This window comes from Anolis carolinensis, unplaced genomic scaffold, assembly GCF_035594765.1.
Source record: "Anolis carolinensis isolate JA03-04 unplaced genomic scaffold, rAnoCar3.1.pri scaffold_10, whole genome shotgun sequence".
In the NCBI taxonomy this organism is placed as follows: Eukaryota; Metazoa; Chordata; class Lepidosauria; order Squamata; family Dactyloidae; genus Anolis; species Anolis carolinensis.
The window spans coordinates 15530530-15546951 of NW_026943821.1; the positions used below are offsets into that span (position 1 = coordinate 15530530).

The 16422-nt window shown below is 42.5% G+C and overlaps 1 protein-coding gene across 3 annotated transcripts in view; it reads left to right on the top strand.

The window, feature by feature from the left end:
* Nucleotides 1-16422, top strand: part of LOC100555230 (retroviral integration site protein Fli-1 homolog) — a 39045-nt gene that overhangs the window by 12708 nt on the left and 9915 nt on the right. For all 3 annotated transcript variants that reach the window (XM_008120940.3, XM_008120941.3, XM_062962610.1), the window contains exons 2-4: nt 10522-10727; nt 13416-13564; nt 14531-14734. In XM_008120940.3, coding sequence (XP_008119147.1) covers nt 10522-10727; nt 13416-13564; nt 14531-14734 — 559 coding nt within the window. The remainder of the gene's footprint in view (nt 1-10521; nt 10728-13415; nt 13565-14530; nt 14735-16422) is intronic.

A 16422-nucleotide genomic window follows, 5' to 3' on the forward strand; every position in this document is an offset into this window, starting at 1 on the left:
ATAAAATAATAATAATAATAATAATAATAATAATAATAATAATAATAATAATAATTGCAAATAATAGTTTATTTATACCCCACCTCCATCTCCCCTGAAGGGGACTCAGGGCGGCTCACAGATAGTATCAGATTAAAAACAGTGACAATAAACAATACATCAGTAAACAAAAACATACACCAATTATAAAATTTAAACATTAACCTATGAAAATAAAAACACACTTAATAAAACATGGAATTAAAAACAGTGAAGTTGAGTAATAGACTAGCTAAATAGACTGAGGCTCTGGCAAATAGGGTGCCTACTTATGTGTACTGCTCTCGGGGCTTGTAAAAAAATCCATTTGTTCATTACTCATGACATTTTGGGGAAGTGTTTCATCATCATCATTATCATCATCACCATCTTGGCTGATAAAAGAGGCCAGAGGGGATTTGGCAGAGTGGGTGAAGGTGGTGGTTGATGCCTTCTTACAAGAAGGCAAGAGTCCAGTGTGCCTAAAGGAGGCTGTGATAAAACTGCTGTTGAAAAAAACCATCGCTGGACCCCACTCAATTGAACAACTTTCGGCCAGTTTCCAATCTCCCCTTTTTGGGTAAAGTCTTGGAATGTGTGGTGGCCTCACAACTCTAGATGTTCTTGGAGAAAACTGATTATCTGGATCCGTCACTGCCTGGTATTAGATCGGGTCAAGGAACTGAAAGAGCCTTGGTCTCCTTAGTGAATTATCTACGCAGGGAACTTGATGGGAGAGTGAGTCCCTATTTGTTCTCTTGGACCTCTCAGTGGCCTTTGATACTGTAGACCTCGCTATCCTTCTGAGATGCGGGAATGGGACTTGGAGGGACGGTCCCTGAAGGATCACTATTACACCCCAAGGTTGCAAGGGCACCTTGAAAACCACACTGGAGCCAGGATCATAAGAAAAGTGGTTTATTGAAGGATATATATATATGCAAGCAAATAGCGTTTAAAGTCAACAGCGTGAATAGTCCACAATATAATGTCCTTAACTGTTCAGAAGCAAGTCCAATAAAGTCCTTCAATATTGTAATCAACAAACAGAACTCGTTAGTTCCATCAAGAAGCCAGAGTTAGACTGTAAAGTCCGTCCAAACAGGAGCAGCTAGAAGTCGCAAGGAACAGGAATAAGATGCTGGAAATCCACAAACTGTACTTCACATGGAAAGCAATCACCAAGGAATCGTAGAACCGAAGTTAGCAAGGCAAGGTATACTCGAGAGTCACAAGGCACGAACTTAGCTTGGAAGTCATGAAACGGCACGGGAACAAGTCAAGGAGCAAGGTACTGTAACATAGATTCTTCTTCCATAGATAGCAAAATTGACACCGCAATGCGAACAGGAAGCGAGGCACCTTTAAGGAGTTCTCAAGGCTACAAGGCAGTGAGAGTTAGGACACACAGAACTTCACATGGGAAAGTTACTCATTAGTGCGCCTGAGAGCCAAGCGCCGTCTTCGTCTCACGCCCTCCCTTTGACTCCTTTCATTCGCGAAAGACTCTCCAATCAAAAGCAACATCCTCCTCTGCAACATCTGGTGAAACCAACCTTGACTGAACATCGGAATGTTCTCCAATTAATGGATCCTCTGTAAGCACAACTTCGGGCACCTGCAAAGCCATTGGGCTTTATTCCAAGTCCTGGATGGGCCCAAAATCTGAATCGGACTCTGACTCAAACTCCATCTCCTGAGGAAGGGCAGATCGTGACGGCTGAGCTACAACAATCGCACTCAGAAGGTGTTTCTGGGAAACACCTCCTCGGCCCCACAGCCTTTGTCCTGTGGGGTTCCGCAGGTTTCAGTATTGTCTCCAGTGTTGTTTAACACGTACATGAAGCCGCTGAGGAAGATCACCCAGAGTTTTGGAGTTTGATGCCATCTGTATGCAGATGACGTCCAACCCTATCACTCCTTTCCACCTACTACTAAGGAGGCTTTCCAGGTACTGAACCGGTGCTTGGCAGCTGTGACAATCTGGATGAGGGTGAACAAATTGAAATTGAATCCAGACAAGATGGAGGTACTCCTGGTCAGTTGCAAGGCCAAACAGGGTATAGGGTTACAACCTGTACTAGATAGGGCTACACTCCCCCTGAAAACACAGGTTTGCAGAGGAATCTCCTGGATTCATCACTGAGCCTGGAACCCCAAATTTCAATGGTGGCCAGGGGAGCTTTTGCACAATTAAAACTTGTGTGCCAGCTGCACCTGTACCTTGAGAAGCCAGACTTGGTCATGGTAGTCCACATTCTTGTTACATCAGGAATAGACTACTGCAACACACTCCACGTGGGGCTGCCTTTGTGTGAATTTTCCTTCTGAGGGGTAGATTCCTCTTTCTGTTTTCTCACCTTTGTTTGTAATTAGGAGTCATTTTTAAGTCTGATGTTTGTAACACAGAGACTGCTTGTACATGGAAATTAGAGCATGGAGTCCATCCTCTTATAAACCAGTTTTTGAGTGACGCAATTTCCTTATTTTGGGGAGATACAGAACTAATCAGTCAAGGGAAGCCCTTGACTTCCTCAGAAGTTCATCAAGGACTCTGGAAGAAAAGGGTCATGCAGGAAGAGCAGATAAGCCTCCTTGAGAAAGCCTAACCTGTCCTCTCTCCCACAAAACCACATTTTTCTCTTTTAAAAAAACTTCCCTGTGAAATTTTGCGTCAAGAGGATCTCTATGGGATCAGAAGACTCCTGGCCAATGCTCAGTACACAAAACAAAATGCAGGCTACTTTTGAGAGTGAGAAAGGAAACCAATCCATCCTGAAAGTGCCAAAAATGCTGGAATCTGCAGCCCAAAAAGTATATTATTCAGTATTGCAAGTGTGTTCCTAGGCGTTAACACTTGAATTTTTAACTGTAGGCAACGGAAGTCTTTCAAGTCAGCCCTTTGATAATGTAACTAGATATAAGAAATTAATCTCTGTGTTATTGTACTCTTAACTATATAAAACCAAGGATGGGAAAACACTTTGACAACAAAGGAATCTCCCAGGCAGAAAACAGCCAGGCTTTGAAGCTGCAAGGCTATTCAATGCTAACCAAGTTGGCAAATTGCAACATTCACACTTGCCTCAATAAGACAAGAGTTCTTTCTCCCACCCTGGACATTTCACAGATATATAAACCCTACTTGCCTAGTTTCCAACAGATCTCACAATCTCGGATGGTGCCTGCCATAGATGTGGGCAAAACGTCAGGAGAGAATGCTTCTGGAACATGGCCATACAGCCCAGAAAACTCACAGCAACCCAACTACTTCTCTCTTTACAATTCATTACTGACTACAGCTGATGGAAACTGGCATTCAGAAACATTTGGAGAGTCACACGCTCCCTTTGTTGTATGCATTCAAGTCGTTTCCAAGTTATGAAAAACCTTAAGACAAACCTACATGCATTCAACTACTCTGTGATTTGGGATGGAGAATATGCAATCTCCCAGATTGTGCAACATTGGTTCAGAGCAGGCTTGCTTTAGCTTTGAGACTGAGAGAGAGTGTCATTTAGTAGGTTTCCATAGCTAAGTGGTGATAAAAAAACACCGGTTTCCAGAGTCGTAGCCCAGAGTCGTAGTTCTTGCACCGATAGAAAATAAAATATCATTGATCTACACTGTCCATCTTAAATTTTTATAGTAACCCTTCAGGTTTGGAATGTTAATGGAATATATTACAAGGTGCACATAATTTTGTTCAGTGTATCTGTAGATATTTAAAACTGATTTTATTCAAAATTAAAATACACTGCGAGCCAAACAATGTGAGAGTCCTGCTATATTAGTAGCCTTAGTTTGCAAACTCCCTTTACTTTCTGTTCCTTGTTACAAGCTGTTAGATACCTCTTTTTTTACTTCCCCAATAACTTGCCTGAGCCTATCAGTCGCCTATCAGTCATCCCACAAAAAAAAGTCTCCACTGTTTTTATAATTACTGTATTTTCAGTCCCCATTTAGCCATGAAATTCATTGGGGGACCTTATGAAGGATTCCTTGCAGTTGTGTACTTTCAAGTCATTTCCAACCTGTGGCAAACCCATCACAGGGTTTTCTTGACAAATGGTCCCATTGCCATCCTCTGAGGTTGAAAAGAGCGTGGGAATGTTTGGATGAGGCTCAAATGGGGAAATGCAGGTGGCACCTTCTGCAAAATGATACAATGTAGAATGCTTTGCTTCGTTTGTAAGTTGATTTAATTTAGCAGTCCTTGTCTCAGTTGAATCCATTTGGACTGACACTAAATGCAATAGTAGGAAAAATTATCTCAGGGGTAGTGGTTCTACAGCACTCGAGATGTTTATGTCGCGACCTATGGTCTACAGCTGCTAGGAATTCAATTTCAGCATCTGGGAGATTGTATAATCTCCATCCCAAATTGCAGAGTAGTTGTATGCATGTCTGTTTGGAAATAAATTCCTCTTATTACAGTGGTTACCAACATGTGGTCCGTGAACCACCAGTGGTCCGCAAGAACTAAAATATGGTCCATGGCCTATACCAGGGGTCCCCAAACTACGGCCCGGGGGCCACATGTGGCCCATTGAGGCCGTTTATCCAGCCCCCATGCCACAAAAGACTGAAGGGGTTTGGGCTAAATGGCCCAAGGGGTCTCTTCCAACCCTCTTTATTATTATTATTATTATTATTATTATTATTATTATTATTATTATTTATTATTATTATTATTATAAATCATGTTTTATTGATTAGCCCATCAGCCGTATCAAAACATTTAAGACATAGACATACATACAACATACAACCCGCAGTACAAAAGAAGTTAAAATAAACAAGCTGTTAACAAGATCCCATTCATGTCAAATATGTGCATCACCTACAGAGTTTACCCCAATTGATTCCAAATATGCAATTCTCAGCTCTGTTGCTTGGAATAGGAAAAGGGCTGTTTTGTGTGTTATTTTAGGATACTGGCCGGCCAACAAAAATGAAGTTTTTGGGGTCCTCCAAGGATCTGAGGGCTCGTGAACTGGCTCCAACTTTTAAAAGTTTGGGGACCCCTGGCCTATACTATTGCAATGAGAGCGATTGGTCTCGCAAAACCCTCTTATAGAGTTGAGGCTTATTAAATATGGTTTTCTGTGGGTGAGCAGATGGCAACTACTGGATGGCATATGTTCTGTATCAGAAACTAGAGCTGATGTGGTCTATCCAATGCAATTTTATGAATCAGCACCCAAGTAATCGAACCAAATCTAAACTTTAGATTTAAAACTGATTCATAACCCTTTTGGTACAAATGTTGGAGAGTGGTCCCTGGTCAAAGTGGTCCCTGGTCAAAAAAAAAATTGGGAACCACTGGATTAAACCAATGGCAAGCAATGTATGGTCCTCCTGATATTTTGGGCTCCTAACTGCCATCAGCCAGAGCCAGAAATGAATGGTGAGAGATGATGGGAGTCACAGTCCAGCAACATCTGGAGAACTATGCACATCTCGTTCCTGGTTAAGTACCTTTGCATCTGGGTCTAAGTATGGCATTACTATCAAATTTTTGAATTCTACAAAAAAATGGGTATTCTGCCTTAAATGTTTCAATTTTCAGGCCCTAACATGAAAGTGGAGTATTATGCAGAAGGGGGCTGAACAGAAATAAACCACAACTCTCTTCTCTCTTTGCTTCTGGTGATAGCATCTCCCTCCAACCGTGTGCCTGCTGAAATGCCTGCTCAGCACCCAGCAACTTCTGCTTTCGGTGCTTGAAGAAGTTTGCAGCAGCCTAGCATTGGGGGCTGGGAGAACAGAGCCAGAGAAAGTCTCCCTTCTACAACAGGATTTGAACCTAGTGCACCCTCTCCCTCATTTTAAATCCATAATTCAGGCCCATGCTGTCTAACAATTCTCAGATGAAAACTGGGACATTTGGGGCCAAGATGGCTAATTATTAAAGACCGAAAACACACACGTCAGAAGCTGCAGGAGTTTTATTTTGTCTGAGCCTACTAGGAAGAGCAAGAGTCTCTCCTTCCTTTCCTCCTCATCTCCACTACTTTTGTACTTGGAGCTCAGTTTGCAACTAGTGAAGTAATCTTGGGACAAAGTGGAAAATAGGAGAAGGAAGAGGACAGAAAAACTGGAACATTTTTAAGACAGTTGGAAAAAGTGAGATGACAGAAGATTAATTGGGACTGTACCTGCCAAACTTGCACAGTTGGTGTATTTGCAGTGCCTGATGGTTCAGAGAAGTGTACTTAGTTTGTTTGATACTAGCCGTGGTCTCCCAAAGACCTCCAGTACTTTTTTGCTGGTTGTGCAGGCTTTGTGTGCCAAGTGTAGCCCAATTCCATCTTTGGTGGAGTTCAGAGTGCTCATTCATTGCATATAAACTATAAATCCCAGTACCTACAACTCCAAAATGTCCAGACCAATTCCCCTCAAAAATCACCAGTATTCAAACTTGGGCATATCGGGTATGACTGCCAAGTTTGGTCCAGATCCATCATTGTTTGGATGCATAGTATTCTGGTTGTAAGTGAACTAAAACTCCTATAAATCCCTCCAAAGACCTCCAGTATTTTTTTGTTGGTAATTGAAGTTCTGTGTGCAAAGTTAGTTCCAGATCCATCGTTGGAGGAGTTCAGAGTGTGCTTAGATTGCTGATGAACTATACATCGCAGTACCTACAACTCCTATAAATCATGGTGAATTCTCCCCAGACGTCTTTAGTATGTTCAGTTGATGATCAATTCCTCTGTTTGCTGTGTGCCATAGAAAAGAATAAGAAAGGGTTAAGGAAGAGGCAGTGGGTGGGGTCATGCAAACTGCACACCAGGGGAGAGAATAAGAAACACTGGGGTGTCTGTGGTGGAGGAAACACATAAAATATAAGTTGACCTTGTCTCCATATGAAAGCCTTCACTTAGATGATGGACAGAATGGTGTTTGTGGAGGACATTGGCAGAGCTCTTGGACATATTTACGGCACTCACCATAACCTGCAATGTCACTGGCGGGAGAGCCAGGAGAGCTGTTGGTGTCTCCAGCGTAGTGGGAGCTATTGCTGTTTGTGGAAGTGGAAGTCTATCTGTGTAAGTCGATACCCCAGCCACATACACATATACATATTTTCACTTTTATTATGTGTATGTACTGGTGGCACAGTGTGTTAAAGCTGCTGAACTTGCGGACCAAATGGTGCCAGGTTCAAATCCCGGGAGCGGAATGAGCACCCGCTGTTAGCTCCAGCTCCTGCCAACCTAGCAGTTCAAAAACATTTAAATGTGAGTAGATCAATAGGTACAGCTCCAGCAGGAAGGTAACAGCGCTCCATGCAGTCATGCCGGCCACATGACCTTGGAGGTGTCTATGGACTTAGAAATTGCTTAGAAATGGAGATGAGTAGCAACCCCCAGAGTTGGTCACGACTGGACTTCAACAACAACAATTCTTTATTTATTAGTCATTTTTGACCATATCAAAACATGTAAAACATACAATACGTGCACAATTACGCATACATACAATAAAATCATGTAAAGACACAAAACATCCCGACCTGTGGCCTAATAACCCGCTCCTAGACAAATACAGAGTAAAAAGGTTAAAATTAGTAATTTCCTAAGGTAAGGTTTGAGACTGGACTTAACGTCAGGGGAAACCTTTACCTTTACCCTATATATAATATACACAGTAGAGTCTCACTTATCTAATACTCGCTTATCCAACATTCTGGATTATCCAACGCATTTTTGTAGTCAATGTTTTCAATACATCGTGATATTTTGGTGCTAAATTCGTAAATACAGTAATTACTGCATAGCATTACTGTGTATTGAACTACTTTTTCTGTCAAATTTGTTGTATAACAAGATGTTTTGGTGCTTAATTTGTAAAACCATAACCTAATTTGATGTGTAATAGGCTTTTCCTTAATCCCTCCTTATTATCCAACATATTTGCTTATCCAACGTTCTGCCGGCCCGTTTATGTTGGATAAGTGAGACTCTACTGTATATCCCTAAACCCTTCCTAAAACTAGGACTCAATACACAATTTTAACAGGTGTAACTTTCCATGCCAACCTCATTTCTTAGACCATCTTTACTTTCAAAGCTTGATATCTAGAGGGTCTCCAATACTGAAACAGGATAGTGTCACTGTGCCTTGAAAAACTGTTGGACTGATAACAAATATTCATCTGCTGCTTTTTGGCAGAAAAGTAGAGGAAGAAGCAGGAATGAGGTGGTGGCAACTTTAGCTGTTTAATACGGCCACGTCTGACTCCAAAATGGTCAGAGCGGTGGATGGTGTCTTTTGCGGTTGGGCGTTTCATCTCCAGCGCTGGTGGCGAACTGCCTCCTCCTTGCGTTTCCTGAACCCTGAGGTGCGTCACTGCCCAGGAATTCCATTGTTGAGGAAGGCAGGGCGGTGGAAACCCCACACCGTTAATTCCTCTCCTTCCCTTTTCCAAACAAGTCTCTAGAACTTCTCTTGAGTGATGGTGTGCCTACCTTTCAAAGAACCAGTGGGAGTCCTTTGGGATTTCATAGGATGTTATAGTTGCTACGTTCTTTGCTCTTTTCCCCCCATGTGCTCCTTTGTTTCGGCTTGGCCACAGCCCCACATTTCCCAGATCTCTGTCCATTCTTTCTGGGGCTGGACATACTTAAAAGGCACAGTGAAATGAGCTGGTGCAACAATTCAGTTTTATACTACAGAAGACAGCAGCGAGTGTGTCCATCAGATTAGAGAGATGGGCCAAAACTAACAAAATGACGTTCAACAGGGACAAATGCAAGATACTCCACTTAGGCAGAGAAAATGAAATGCGAAGATACAGAATGGGGGATAATGCCTTGCTTGACAACAGGACGTGTGAAAAAGATCTTGGTGTCTTCGTGGGGAACAAGTTACACATGAGCTAAAAATGTGATGCGGCGGCTAAAAAAGCCAATGGGATTTTGCCCTGCATAAATAGGAGTATAGTGCCAGATCCAGGGAAGTCATGCTACCCCTCTATTCTGCCTTGGCCAAGCAGGGAATCAAGCTCTTGGTTTTCTATAACTTACATAAAGCATTGAAAACGGTGTCAGGGTCATACAGTTCACAGATAAAACTGCATGTGTTTGTCTATTTGCATACACAGTTATTGCTTTAAAATATAGTGTCCCTGGGGACAAAGAATCGTCTGTGTCGTTGTTGGATTGCATTTTTCACCTGCTGCTGTAGCCAACATTGCCAATGGTGATGGATGCATTGCAGAACAACAATATAAAAGTCTTCTTTGGAGGCTTTTAAGCAGAAGTTGGATCTTTTGGGGGTGCTTTGAATGCAATTTTCCTGCTTCTTGGTAGAGGCTTGGACTGGGTGGCCCACAAGGTCTCTTCCAACTCTATGATTCCATAATTCTTTCTTTCTTTTTTTAATTTATCAATCAAAATGTATAAGTTTACATTTTCCTCATTATACAATATCTTAAACATATCATGTTGTATACAATCCGACAGTAAAAAAAATCAAGAACATCTTTAAGCATATTTCTTATCAGTTTTTTTAACTTTTCCATTACAACTTTACTACATATCTCTCTACTACACACCTTTTATCTACTTATGTTTTATTATTAATATTATTATTAATTTGTAATTCAAAATGTATAAGTATACATTCTTTCCTCATTTTACAGTATCTTAAACATATCATATTGTATACAATCCAACAATAAAGAAAAATCAAAATCAAAACATCTTTAAGCATATTTCTTATCAGCTTTAGACTTTTCCATTACAACTTTACTACATATCTCTCTACTACTACTACTACTACTACTTTTATCTACTTATACAAGTTTTATTTATTATTGTTATTATTGTTATGCCTTTCCCCCCTCTTCCCTTTCTTTTATTTTGTGCCACCTTCACCAGGACCAACCAACTCATACTGTTTCACAAGTCCAAAATTTCATTGTCTCTGTTGCTGGAAAATATGGAGAAAAATTATTGAGTATATTTTTAATGATTCCATAATTCTATTATTCTAGGGTGGTTCTTCTTTGCTCATTTCTGCTCCAACCACTGACACCACACCAGCTTTGAGACTAGATTGTAAATTACACCAGGTAGGGCTTTTTGAAGGATAGGGTCAACAAACTTGGAGTGCCGCATCTGGCCTGTGGGCCTTTGTTAAAAAAAACCCAACATATCCCTTCTGCTGAATTTATTGACTGCAAACTTTGTTCATTCTTGGAACTCAGTTTGCAGCAACTGAGCATGAAGCAGTAACTTGGAAGGAGGAGAGAGAAAACGGACCATTTTAAAACAACTGAAAAAGTGGGAATACAGACTGCAAACTGGAACTGTCCCTGCAAGACTTGGTCAACTGGAGGATATGTATTCACTTGGCTATTGCACAGAATGGGAGGTTTAATCATATGGTACTTCAGTCTACCATATGTCAGCTGGTGTCTGCATATTTTCTAACATTTGATTCCCAAGGGCAGCCCTGATGGCTTCTTTACCTTTCTTTCTCCAATTGTAGGAGGCGTTGTCAGTGGTAAGTGAGGACCAGTCCATCTTTGACCCATCGTTCAGCACTCCGCACCTTTTGAAGACCGAGCTACCCTCTGTGGATGACTATGGTGGCAAGGAAGGCATCGGTTTGGAGGAGCCCCCATGGCCAAACCAGGCCAACAACAGAGTCCACGTAGTGAAGCAAGAAAATGAGCAGGTCAACTGCTCCAGCAGGTCAGCTATTTGGAGGTTGGGTGGCCATGTGTGTGCAAAGGCTCCAAGAGAAGAGTGATCTGTTGGATTTTGGTTGTGTGTATATGAAATGTAAATCAAGTGTTTCTGTTGTTTTGTAAGTGTGTGTTTCGGCAATGAAACAGTTAACAGCAGGCCAGTTTGGCTGACAGCCTGCTGTGACCTATGAGACATGATTTTCGGCCTTGGAGGTCGGAACTTTCTTCGGACTAAGGAATGTGTGTTTCTTATCTCTCCTTTTGTATTGTGAGAGACGAGACGAGCCGAGCCGAAGAATGCCGGCTTTGAGCGATGGACTTTGCTGCTTTATAAATATCTTTATAAATATTAAATAAGTGTTTGAACTTCAGACTGCAGATGTCTGTGAGTCTGTACTGCTACTCAGAACGAGAGCAGCAGTCTGACATTGAAGAGGAATTGGTGAAGGGCAGAACTTCACCAATTTGTCAGGGTGCTGGTTTGGAGCTGTTGATCGATGGTTTTGAAGAAACCCACCAACACGCACCCTGACCCCCTGGCTCTGCATCATGACATGATCAACAGGCAGCCTGGGGTCTTTAGCTTGTTTTGCAAACCCTGCTCACCATTGACTCTGACCCCTGGAACACAGATAACAAGGTCCATGCCCGGTGAACTTCTGCTTAACCAGATCAGTCAGGACAAAGCACTCTGGGTTGAAAGCAAACTCTGTAGTTTATTAGGTTTATTACCGTTTGGAAATCTGGGAGCTATTTTTTTTTCTGGTGCAAATTGGCCACGAAAATAACCATGGAGAGTTACATTTTGCTCGGTCCAGTTCTAAAGGGTGTACTGCAGCAAAGCATTCTTCCAAAATTGCCTTGAACATAGATAGCTATTTTTTCTGCAGCTTTGTGAGATGGTACTACGTATTATTTGAACCCAGGGGTATAATATCTGTTGGATACAAACTCCTATCATCTCTGACCATTAGCCTTCTGGCTGTGGAGCCATTACAGCATCACAGGTCCCATATTTTATTTATTTATTTGTTTATTTATTTACAGTATTTATATTCCACCCTTCTCACCCCGAAGGGGACTCAGGGCGGACCACATTATGTACATATAGGGCAAACATTCAATGCCCATATACACATAAGACAGAGACAGACACAGAGGCAATTTAATCTTCTCCTGAGGGGATGTTCGATTCTGGCCACAGGGGGAGCAACTGCTTCATCATCCACTGTGACGGCACTTTCTCATTCCAACGTCGTAAATTAGTTAAATTTGCCTCCCCACTTTATAAGTGGTACCTTATTTCCTACTTGATAGATGCAACTATCTTTCGGGTTGCTAGGTCAGCAACGAGCAGGGGCTATTTTTTATTTTTTAATTGACGGGTGCTCACCCCGCCACGGGCTGGCCTTGAACTCATGACCTCATGGTCAGAGTGATTTATTGCAGCAGGCTGCTCACCAGCCTGCGCCACAGCCCGGCCCCTTAATATTAATATTTTGAGGGGGAGAGGCATGAGGCAGCAGGCAGTCTTTCCCTGACTCTGTCCTGGGACCTGAGGACGGCACTGGAAAAGCAGCCCACTTCTTGCCTTCTTACCTTAGCCATATATGTAGGTCCTGGATGGATCCTCTGCTAAATTTGTGGCTGCTCACAAAAACCCACAGGAAACAGCTCACTTCCCCTCATCTAAAAAGCCTGGCATCAAGAAAGAGGACAAAAAAGAGGTCAGCACAGTTCAGACCAAGAGCTTTCTAACCTTTATTGAGCCGAAACAGAGTGCTGGTGGCCACTGAGATCCATGCCTGGAGGCCACTATATCAGGAAGGGTATCTTGGTAAAGCCTTCAGAAAGGCAAAATGAGGACAGGGAGACAGAATTTGGGATGTTATTTGTTTGATGATGTTATCTGCTTTGAATTGGATTATTTGAGTCTACACTGCCATATAATCCAGTACAAAGCAGACAATCTGGACTTTATATGGCAGTGTAGAATGGGCCTGAGATGTCACACCAAGCAGAATTTTTTAGGTGTCAGGACAATGCAGTCAATTGTTAGCTATTTCCATTGCTATTATATTGTTATTGCCAGGAAGAGGAAGAGATGCTTAAGAGCCAAAATAACTTAGATGGTTTGGGTAAGGTACATCAAGATTTTGTGTGGATCTCCCTCCACTTCAGGCAACAAGGCATTTGATCCTGTTGTTTAAAGAACAGATGTCTCACAGGCCTCTTTTTTATTTTCACCATGAAATGTAGAAATAATATGTTCCTTGAGTAGAACCCCGGTGGCGAAGTGTGTTAAAGCACTGAGCTGCTGAACTTGTAGACCGAAAGGTCCCAGGTTCAAACCCCGGGAGCGGAGTGAGCGGCTGCTGTTAGCTCCAGCTTCTGCCAACCTAGCAGTTTGAAAACATGCAAATGTGAGTAGATCAATAGGTACCGCTCCGGCGGGAAGGTAACGGCATTCCATGCAGTCACGCCAGTGGCCACATGACCTTGGAGGTGTCTACGGACAATGCTGGCTCTTTGGCTTAGAAATGGAGATGAGCACCAACCCCCAGAGTCACACATGACTGGTCTTAACATCAGGGGAAACCTTTACCATTACCTTGAGTAGAGCAGACTCCGAGTTCTCAAGGATAACATTCAGCCTGGTTGTCTAATGAAATGCCTATCTCTTTCCCATCAGCAAACAATCTCCCGTGGACTGTAGCATGACCCGGAGGAACAAGGCAGTTGTCCCTTCCCAGGTCTCCTATCCAGGCGGATACAACAACCAGCGAAGCAGCCCTCCCATCAACCCTCCCAGTGAGGAGAAGAGAGTTATTGTCCCAGCAGGTTGGTATCAGATGATATAATCCTTTTCCTTTCATAAATCTTGCTGAATGTTAGACAAATTTGAAATGAAACCTGAAGTTGTCTAGATATTGTTAGGCATTCACTTGCCATTTTGGCTAATATACAATATGGAGGTACTCTTGGTCCAGGACAAGGGAATGCAGCCTATAGAAAGGTCATGGGGTATAAACTGGCTCATGTCCTCTACACGATTGCTTCCTTCTAGAGCTGTGGTTCCCAAGCTTTTTTTGACCAGGGACCACTCGACCAGGGACCACTTTGACCAGGGACCACTCTCCAACATTAGTACCAAAAGGGTTACGAATCAGTTTTTGGTCAACTTTAGATTCAGTTTGGCTATTTGGGGTACTGATTCAGAAAATTGCATTGGATAGACCACATCAGCTTTAGTTTCTGATACAGAACATATGCCATCCAGTAGTCACCATCTGCTTGCCCACAGAAAAACATACTTAATAATCTGTAGCTGATGTGGTCTATCCTATGCAATTTTCTGAATCAGCACCTCAAATAACCCCAGGAACAGGCCTAAAAACACCAAGAAAAATGTTTTGGTTGGGCTGTGTTATTATCCATAATTGTATCGGTGAGGCCATGGACTATATTTTAGATCTTGCAGACCAATGGTGGTCCATGGACCACAGGTTGAAAACCACTGTTTTAGAACCTAATCCATAATCTTAAGGTTTTGATCAATGAAGACCTAATGGCTTTAAAAACCAACACAACCCTTGCATAACATACAATTCCTAAAGAGTTCTGGTGAAATCAAAAACTTCTGTTGTCTTACTGCTGAGTTTGAACTTTCTGTAGTCTTCCCTCTCATCATAGTAGTCATATATCTCTAAATCCTTTAATACCAAAATGTCTTCCAGTCTGGCAGCTTTGTACTTTGCCTTACTTTGCTGTTTGGTCCTTACTCCAAAATGTGTCTCTCTCCTACAGACCCTGGTGTGTGGACGCATGATCATGTCCGTCAGTGGCTGGACTGGGCAGTGAAGGAGTACGGCCTTCTGGATATCGAGACCAGCCTCTTTCAGCATATAGATGGCAAGGAGCTGTGCAAACTTGGCAAGGAAGGTTTCCTACGTCTCACCACACCATACAATGCAGAAGTGTTGCTGTCTCATCTCTCCTACTTGCGCCAGAGTAAGACCCGGGGCAGGATTGTGATTGGAGAAAAATTCTATTCTCGGATATTGGGGCTGAGGTCAGGGAGGCACAGGGTATGCAAAAAGCTATATGAGGCCCGCAATCTCACAGGGAAATGGTAGCTTGAGTCAAACTACTGTGTCTGAATTTCATCACTGCAGATGAACAATTTCTTTTATGCTGTTCTATTATTAAATGTTCCTTACCTGGAACCAGTGTGTTGTCATGGTTTGAGTCTTGGACTAGTACTCAGGGTTCGAATCCCAGATCGGATATAGAGGCCCATTAGGAACCCAACTGGATCAGGCATGGAACCCCACTGGGACAAGTCACATTTTGTCAGGAAATATATTTTAAATCTCCTCTGAATAAATCTTGCCAACAAAGTCTAGTGATAAGTTCATAATAATAATAATAATAATAATAATAATAATAATAATAATAATAATAATACGGTGATGAAGTGCGTTAAAGCGCTGAGCTGCTGAACTTGCAGACCAAAAGGTCCCAGGTTCAAATCCCGGGAGCGGCTTGAGCGCCCGCTGTTAGCTTCAGCTCCTGCCAACCTAGCAGTTCGAAAACATGCCAATGTGAGTAGATCAATAGGTACCGCTCCGGCGGGAAGGTAATGGCGCTCCATGCAGTCATGCCAGCCACATGACCTTGGAGGTGTCTACGGACAACGCCGGCTCTTCAGCTTAGAAATGGAGATGAGCACCAACCCCCAGAGTCAGACATGACTGGACTTAACGTCAGGGGAAACCTTTACTTACTAGAGCAGGTGGTCCCAGTGGTGATGGGCACACTGGGTGCCATGCCAAAAGATCTCAGCCAGCATTTGGAAACAATAGACATTGACAAAATTACGATCTGCCAACTGCAAAAGGCCACCCTGCTGGGATCTGCACGCATCATCCGAAAATACATCACACAGTCCTAGACACTTGGGAAGTGTTCGACTTGTGATTTTGTGATATGAAATCCATAATATACTTTATTTATATTCCACTCTATCTCCTCGAGGGGTCTCAGAGTGGATTACAGGTACATATATGGCAAACAATCAGTGCCATTATACAATTGACACAGACAGACAGTACATAAACAGATGCAAGGCTTCCCTCTTTTCATCTCTGGCATCTGACTGTGCTTGACTTGGCCATGGGGAGGTGCTGTTGTTTCATTTTCCATGCCGAGGAGCCTATGGTCAATGGACACCTTCCCTGGTCAGATTTTTGCCGGCATGTTTTTCAGGTTGTCTTTTACCTCCCTGCCAAAGCGGTACCTATTTATCTACTTGCATTGTTGTTTTCGAACTGCTGGGTGAGCAGAAGCTGGACTGACGACGGGAGCACACCCCGACCCAGGCTTGAACTGCCAACTTTCTAGTCAGCAGAATCTTCTATAGCTGGTGGTTTAATCCACTGTGCTAGCCTGGCCCATAAGGAGACCATAGGTCTTGTTGATTTAAAAGTACTCAACAACATTTGTGTGCCACTTCTCTCCCAGGTTGGAACCAAAGGCAGCTTCACAATAAAAGTTTTAAAACATACAAACATTTAAAAAGAATGAAATAACCCCATAAAAGTTCTTCCTTTTACATGTTAAAAGCCCGCTTCAACATCCTGTTGGCTTCTATATAGATGATATTTCCAAGTAGGCACCATCTTTTCATTTGTCTTGGC